This window comes from Petaurus breviceps, unplaced genomic scaffold, assembly GCF_028583685.1.
Source record: "Petaurus breviceps papuanus isolate PSGF00001 unplaced genomic scaffold, PetGlider_PUasm1.0 191, whole genome shotgun sequence".
Lineage (NCBI taxonomy): Eukaryota > Metazoa > Chordata > Mammalia > Diprotodontia > Petauridae > Petaurus > Petaurus breviceps.
The window spans coordinates 187,517-196,184 of NW_027185811.1; the positions used below are offsets into that span (position 1 = coordinate 187,517).

The following is an 8,668-nucleotide window of genomic DNA, read 5'->3' on the forward strand; positions in this document are numbered from 1 at the left end:
GAGACTTAGTACCTAGATATACCATAGATATTAGCTGAAATACTCTTCAACTCCCTTGACTATGACTCAAGAATTTAAGCAATCTAATAATATTAGATCATATTTATATGGCACTTAGTGCTTTATGTCCACCGTCTTAATTAATCCTTACAAGTCTGTAAAGTAGATATTGTTGTTCCCAGTTTAGTGAAGTGGAAATAGGCATAGAGCTGTTAAGTGGCTTGCCCAGGGTCAGATCAGTTGTATAAATTTTCAGGCCTTTGGAGCCCACAGATGATTTAAGACCATCTTCTCCATTGCAATGTAAGTTCTTTGAAGGCAGGTACTGTTTTTGCCTCTCTTTGTATTCCCAGCTTTAGCACAGTGCCATTTTTGTTGTTCTTCAATCATTTCAGTCCTGTCCAACTCTTTATAACCCTATTTTGGTTTTTTCTTTTTGGCAAAGACACCCGAGCAGATTGCCATTTTCTTCTCCCACTCATTTTGTAGATGAAGAACTAAGGCAAGCAGGGTTAAGTGTCCTGCACAGGGTCACATAGCTAATAAGTGTCTGAGGCCAGGTTCAAACTCAGGAAGACGAGTCTTCCTGATTCTCTGCCCAGTGTTCTATCAGCTGCGCCACCTGGCTGCCCCACAGTGCCACAGAAAGTGCTGAATAAATGCTTGTTGACTTGACACAGTTAATAAATGTCTAGTTCAGGATTCAAGCTCAGGCATTCCTGACTCAAGTCCATTATATCAACCTTTTTCTCAACTTAAACTAGTCAGTGCCTAACTACCCACATAATCCTCCCCTCAAAAGATCCCCCAAAGATTTAGGGGTAAAAGGAAAGGGGTAAGAATGGTAAATATATAAAATAAATATATAAAACCCTGGATTCAAATAACTTCTTTTCACTTATTAATTCATCACAGAAAGAATAGTCTCTACTCTCCTGTAGCTCCTATAATCATCAAAGGCTGGTGGGAGAGGTGCTATGACTCTGACTTTACAGATGAGGAAAGAGGTACAGAGGAGTTAAATGAATGGGTGGATTGACTTATCTGTGACCAGATTGGACAAGGTTTGGTTTGATGACATAAGCAAAGGGTCAAGTAGTTTTCACTATGTTAAGCTCTAAGCATCCAGAAAAACAACTGGTAGTGAGGGAATGGGGTTGAGAGAAAATTGAGGCAGAAAGGGACTATAAGCAAACCCAAGGAGACTGCCCAAGGTGGGGTTCCCCAAGAACCAGCCTAAGATAATGTGCATATTCTAGGACAATACCCTAAAATGGATGTTTCAGGGCCAAACCAAACTCTGGCTAATGTTTCAGCACAAGAAGTTCAGGCAAATCTTATACTGTGCTTTTTGTTTACAAAAAATCAAATGGGAAGTACAGAGGAATCTGTAGGTAGAGAGAAAAATGGAAAGATGGCATTTACAAGGCTCACAGAATATTAAGACTGAAAGACACCTTAGAGTTCACCTGGTCAAATATCTTCATTTTATGGCTAAGGAAACTAAGGTCCAATAAGAGGGAATTGCCTGAGGCCATATGGCAAGTCAGTACCTACTATAACACAGTTCTCCTGACTCCCAGTACAAGGTTTTCTCCACCCTATATGAGCACCAAGCCTAAATTAGAAGAGATCTCAGGAAGATTTTTGTTAACAATGTCTTCAGCAAACATACTAAGGAAAGCAAAAATTAAGAAAAGGGATTAACACAGAACCATGAAGAAGACCCTGGGGAGATTCCATGGAGTGATTAGTAGTGAAAGCTACTCTCCTTCTATCTCTGGAGGTACTATTTTAAAGGTTTCACGGTTCCCCATTAGTTCTGCCTAGACTGGGTAAAGATGCCTGCAGCACTATTATTGTCAATGAGACTGATGGGAAGAAAAGCTTTAGGATACTCTTTAAAAATACAAAAAGAAAATGAGATAAAAATCATCTTACATAAAAATTCCATCTTACAAAAAAAAATGCACATGAGTCCAAACAAGGGTGGCATTCCAAGATGAGTATTCCAAGTCGAGACTGTATCCATAAATAGTTAAGGACAGATTTTAAAAATGAAAATACAACACAAAGAGATGAACCTTAGTTAGTTAGCTTGGGTTCTACTTTGCCTTAGGACTAAATAAAGTAGGTGGAAAGAAGCACGAACTAGTCACTCCTAAGAACAGACTGAAATGAAATGCAATTCAAACTGACAAGGCTCTCCAGCAGGCTGTGATGGAAGCAGCAGCAGCAGCAGATCTCATCAATTCACTGATTTAGGTGGTGGCAATAAGGGCTGCGATGAGCCTGACTATGATATCACAGCCCACCAAAAATCAGTCACTCAAACAGGATTTTCAAAAGAATGCCACTCCATTTCCAGTCATTGAGCATTTATTTAGTGCTTCCTAGGACTCAAACACTGGGCTAGGCACAGGCACTGGGGATGCAGAAACTTACATTCTACTGGGGAAAAAATACATAGTCAAATTCAAAATTTATACGAAGGAAACACAAAGTAACTTCAGGGATGGGATGGGAAGGCAGGAAGTCGTGGCTGTAGTCAGAAAAGGCTGAGCCTTGCCTGGAGCTAGAATTCCACTAGGTGAAGGGCAAAGAGGCAGGAGATGGAATGTCATGTATCAGGAACATCAAGTCGAACAATTTGACTGTAACAAAATATGTGAGGGAAGTAATGTGAAAAATGGGATGGAGCCAGATTGTGAGTTTGTATTTTATGGCAGAGGCAATAGGGAGCCACTAAGGCTTAATGAGCAGGGAAGCAATGGGCAAACTGGAATATTATTTGGAAACCGTCTATGAGTTCAACTAGCATGTATGAAGCACCTACTATGTGCCAGGCACTTTGCTAAGCACGGATGATACAGAAAGGCAAAAAAACCAGCTCCTGATCACAAGGAGTTCACAGTCCAATGTGGGAAACAATATACAACAACTATGTACAAACTATATACAAACACACACATATGTATATGGGGGGGGGGAGGGATAAAGTGGAAACAATCAGCAGAGGTATTAAGGAGGACCAGGAAGGGCTTCTTGCAGAAAGTGAGTCTTTAGTTTGAAGGAAGCCAAGGAAGCAGAGAGAAGGAGGGAGAGTGTTCCCTGCTGAGGGTCCCTGAAAACACCAGACTGAAGGGAGAAAATGGAACAGTGAAAACAATTAGGAGACTGCAGTAGTCAAGAAGAGATAAGGACCTTAACTAGAGTGGTGCTATGTGAATGTGGAGGAGAGAAATTGAAGTTGTGGAGGTAGAAAACAGACTTTACGTTTGTTTGGATATGGAGATGGGAAGGGGGGATAGGAAGACAGAGAAGAACCAAGGATAACTCTAAGTTTGTGAATTTAGGTGACTATAAGGATGGTCCTGCCCTCAAAAGAAATAAGGAGTTAGGAGTGTATTTAAAGAGAAAGATGAGTTCTTTTTTGGACAATAGTCTATGGGTCATCCAGTTAGAGATGCCAGACAGGTAACTGGTGACTTGGAGCTCAAAACAGAGATGAAGACTGAATACATAGAATTGAGTCATCTGCATAAAGACAACTGAATCCAAAAGAACTAATAAAGACTACCCAGAAAATGTAGAGGACAGCCCAGTACAGAGGGATATGATATACCAAAGAAATAGAAGATAGAACATTGATGATGATGATGATGATGATCCAACAAAGAAGACCAAGGAGTGGTCAAATATATAGGAAGAAAAGCAGGAGAGAGGAATGTCATGGAAATTCTGAGAACAGAGAGTATCCCTGAGCAGGAGGTGGTCAGTAAAACAGTCAAGAAGGATAAAATTTTAAGAAAAAAAAATTGGATCTAGCAATTAAGAGATTTTTAGAAAGAGTAATTTCAGTCAAGTGATAAGGTAGGGTAGGAAGTTAGCTTAGACATCGACAAGAGGGAGGTAAGAATGTAGAAGGCAAAGGGTGTATAGAGTTTTTGCTAGGAACTTGGCAGGGAAAGGGAGGTACATAGGACTAAAAGCTTGAAGTGACATCAGGATCAAATGAAGGGTTGTTTGACTATTTGTTTTTTTTTATGATGGGGAGATCTGGGCATGTCTGTTGGTAGTAGTTAAGGAGCCAGTGGATAAGGAATGACTGAAGATTGGAGAGACTAGAAGATATGACTGACAGAGCAAGTTCTTGGAGGAGAAAGGGATAAGAATCTAGGGAATAAAAAAAAAGTCTGGTCTTGGCAAGCAGAAGATTCATCTCTTATATTTTTTTGCTTTTTGGAGGGGGGTAGGCAGGATAATTGGGGTTAAGTGACCTGCCTAAGGTCATGTGGCTAGTAAGTGATGAGTATGTGATGCCACATTTGAACTCAGGTCCTCCTGACTCCAGGGCTGGTGCTCTATTCACCACGCCACCTAGCCGCCCCAAGATTCATCTCTTTATCAGAGATGATGGGGAATGATGAGGAGATACAAGATGTAGAACTGATAATAAAATGGAGCTCATGAAAGATAGCCTTAATTTTCTTGGTTAAGTATGAGGTCCTCCCTGGAAAGTGAAGTGGAGAAGGATGATGTAAATAGTTTGAGAGAAGGAAAGGTCTGGAAAAGATCTTGTGGGAAGTGTGATAAAAGGTGAATCAGAGATAATTTAAAGGTTTGCCTGTAGGCAGTGAGGACCCAAGTGAGATTAGATAAAATAAACTTGTAGTGGATTCAGGCATCTGGGATGTGTGATTTCTGGCCAGCAGTAATCAGCAGCATGGAGCAGGGCTAAAGATGAGAAATGGGAAGGGAAATCCAGGTTTGGGATTTGGAAAAGGATGAGCAACAATATAGGACAACGAGGGTAAGGAATTCAAGGACAGAAGCCATTGTAAAGTTGTCCTGGTTGTACAGTGCCGAGACTGAAAATGAGGGAAAGTGAGACAGATCCTTGCTATGTCACAACCTCTCTAGGCCTCATTTTCTTACTAAGTAAAATGAAGGTTCCCTACTCCTGGACTAGACCACCTCTCAAGTCCTTTCTAGCTTTAAATCTGTGACCTTATGGAACAGGGCACTGGAGGACACTGAAGGAACATTATACCAAATTATCCGGGAAAGACATAGCATGTCTTTGACATAGTAAAGACACAATAAAAATTCCCATGAAAGGAGTAGTTTTAATCACACCCTTGTCTCTAATATTCCAAGGTACCTTTTAAGATGAAGTTCTCAGTCTAAACTTCCTCTTGTTCAGTTACCAACTGGCCCAAATCTAAGGCTGTATGTTCTTATGTAACATTTACCTAGTGCCATAAACATACCCAGAGTTGCATAATAAATAATATGGTGCCAAACCAATAAAGCTAAGCAGGTCACTCCCTCCAGAATCTCAGATGGCCCAGGTACACTGCTAGTTATACAAATGTTAAAGGCCTGTCCTCTAAGGCAGAGAGTAACTTAAAAGAATCTGAAAGGAGACTGCCAAAATGCATAAATAAAAAGAAATAACACTGTGACAAATGGTATTTCCTTCAATCACAAAGCAGTTATTCTGCCCTGATAAGATAAAAAGTAACCCAACATTGCTTATTCACATAAGTACAGAAACTGTATCTAAAAATACCCAGCCAACTGGATATCAAGAATTCAGTCTCACAAATGTCCCAAAAGAACAGCATGTATCATTTCCTTTACAATATAGAAAGAAAAACTGAGGTACACAGAGGTTAAACTTGCTCAAGGACAACCTGTGAGGGAAAAAAGTTCTGGTACTGCAAATGTCTTTCCACTCCAAGTTCCAACTAATACATATATCTTCCATAAGCCTTTTTAGACAGATAAAAGTCATGGACAGACAATGATTCACTTATGGATGGATTCACTTACTCTCTGTTGTAAGAACCCACTTTTACTGGGCATATTATTTTGCTGAGTGGACATCTGGATTCAAATAAGATCTTCAATATGTTCCCCTAAATTTCATTATCTTCCTATCAGAATTTCTAGTACTACTACTACCAAGTTTTCTACCGATCTTGAGAAATGGGTGCACTTTTCTATTGCCTCTCCTAAATCAAAGAATTTCCCATTTTTAAACACTACAGCACTGAAATGTGAACTCCACAGATGGATCTGAAAAAGCATGGTGTTCCTAATCAAATGAGTTCTGTGCCACAACTTTATCAGGGTACAAACTCCTTCCCCTTCCCACTGTCAGCATTTTATTAAGGTACAAAGGTCCCAGTGCCCCAACTGCCTTTCTCTTTATTAAATGGACATCCTCCCACAATACTCATTCTTCTGTTACAGGGTCCGAGGCAAGGTCTGAAATGCTTTAGAACTACCCTGCTCTATTTCTAACCCATTCAATACAGATAAAATAAATGTATGCTAGACATACCTATAGGAGAAAATATTCAACTAGTTGTCACCCCATGGCCCATAGTTTACTTTCCCAGAACTGACGTTCTACTCTAATCCTTTTGCAACAGTGGTTTCCGGAGCATTCACTTCGGGTAACTAGATGTGTCCCGGAAAAAATTGTAGTGTCTGGCCAAGAAGTTTTAAGGCCTTGGAGAATATCTGCTGCACATACAACCCATTTTCTAATTTAAAAAAGAAATAGAAGGGGAAAAAAACCTAACTGCTGCTCAACCCCCTCTTCTCCCTTATCAGATATTCTTTTTAGGAAAGGTTAGAGAAAATGAACTGTGGCTCATTTCAGAACAAACTGGAATATAAATTAAACATTTTAGGTAGGTACTTTATTCTTTTACTCAGACTTTCCAAAACAAACATTAAAAAAGACACCAGGGAAAGGTTTGTTACAATATTTGACACAGTAGGACTACAACAGAAATCCTTTTGAAAGAAATTTAAGGAGTTATTCATAATATCCTAACAAGCAAACCAGAGGTTAACTCAAGCTCTTCTTAATAACATTGTATCTTACAGAAACATGGTCCATTGTAACTACTCCCACCCCACCCCCATGAAATCTCCTTATTCATGATAGTCATCATTTCAACCACAAATGCTGTCAGTTTCTGTTCACACACCTTTACACTGTGTTCAAGAATCCTACTAGACAGAGTAGTTGCCTATACAGTACATTAGTAAGGAAGAAAACACAGAACGTTGAAAACAGAAACATTTCTGAACAGAAGCTTTGGCGAAGTGAACAAAGACCGAATGCACACACCAGCTACCAGCAAGACCAGATACCAAAGCTAAAGATAATAAATATTTTCAGACTCAAACTGCAATGATCCTTTTTTCTGTTTCATTGGTTTATTTAAGAAAGCCAGGACTGACATCTCTAGTGGAAAAAGTGTTAGCGAATACACACACACACACACACTTTATATTCCATTGTTGAAAGGTTAGGTGGTTGCTGAGAATCCAAAGCAGCAGATTCTGTTATTAGCCTGGAGTCCTGTTCATCCCTCCCAGACAAATCTGCTGGTCAATAATCATTTCAATTCAGACAGAATCTTCACCCATCATCCCTAGGGCAAAACCATTTGAATCGATTATCCCTTAAACTAAATAATATTTTAGGATTTCAATGGCGCCTCTCAAACCAGAGGGCTTCACAAACAAGAGATAGTGTTGCTGAAACATGTCCATCTCCTGTTGTGGCGGAAGGGGATGTCTGTCAAGAAGGCATAAGGTTGCTTGGTATGGAAGGTAAGTTTTTGTTTGTTATTTTTTTCTTGGGGGAGGAGGAGGGAAATCTTGGCCAAGGGCAGTGGGAGAACTTCCTCCCCTAGGATCTTTATGTAATCTTGGAGGCTAAAGGTAGATCTTAGATTTTTATCAAAATTTCAAATAAAAGGCATCCACGAAGTAATTAAATGAATGGGGCCCCTGGGGTGGGGGAAGCAACTCGAACACACGTCAATTTGTCGCCCTATTCTGGGGGTGTGAAACATTTCTCAATTTCGAGCCCTAGGTTCACCCTCCCCGATCCACCTCCTGGACGTGTGTGTATGATGGGGGGTGGGGGCTCCCCGTGAAAGGGGGAAGGGGGTCAGGGCTATTCCCCTCCCCAGGTCATGGGCAGGTAGGGAGGGCTACGGAGCAGGGACCCCGGCGCCTCGGGGCGGGCGGCAGCGTGAGAGCCCCTTCCCCTGCCCTCTCCGGGCCGGGAGGGCAGCAGCCACGCCTCGCCGGGCAGGCGGAGAAGGGCTCCCCAGACCTCCGGGGCCGGGCCGGGCCGGGTCGAGCCGAGCCCGCGGACGGCCCGGCGGGCGTAGGGAGAGAGGGAGGGAGGGAGGGGGTGCCTCGGTTCCAGGCCTCGCCCCGGATCCCGCCCGCTCTCCCCACTCTCCCTCCCAAGCCTCCCCGGGACTCACCCTGGGTCCCCCGGGGCCCGGCGCCGCCGCCGCCCTCCAGCAGGAGGAAGACCAGGAGAAGGAAGGAGGAGGCTCCGAACGATTCCGCCATAGTAACCGTCCCTGCCGCCGCCGCCGCCGCCGCAGCCTAGCAGCTCCCGGCGCGCGCCCGCGCCCGCCCCGCGCGCGCCCGCTGCCGCCACCGCCTCCACCTCCTCCCCGCACGTGCTGTCCCGGAGGCCGCGCGGGGCCCGCCTGCGGCGCGCGTGCGCGGAGAGAGAGCTAGCGCCCCCGAGGGGAGGGGCAAGGGGTATGCGTGCCGGGGCGCCCCTCGGTTAAAGCAGGGGCGCGCGGCTCCGAGCCGGGCAGCGGAGGAGAGA

At 43.1% G+C, this 8,668-nt stretch overlaps 1 protein-coding gene across 2 annotated transcripts in view; it reads right to left on the minus strand.

The window, feature by feature from the left end:
* ACVR1B (activin A receptor type 1B) overlaps positions 1-8,464 on the minus strand; it is a 43,844-nt gene extending 35,380 nt beyond the window's left edge. For both annotated transcript variants that reach the window (XM_069092521.1, XM_069092520.1), the window contains exon 1: positions 8,310-8,464. In XM_069092521.1, coding sequence (XP_068948622.1) covers positions 8,310-8,400 — 91 coding nt within the window. In that variant the 5' untranslated portion in view covers positions 8,401-8,464. The remainder of the gene's footprint in view (positions 1-8,309) is intronic.
* Between the last annotated feature and the right edge of the window lie 204 nt (positions 8,465-8,668).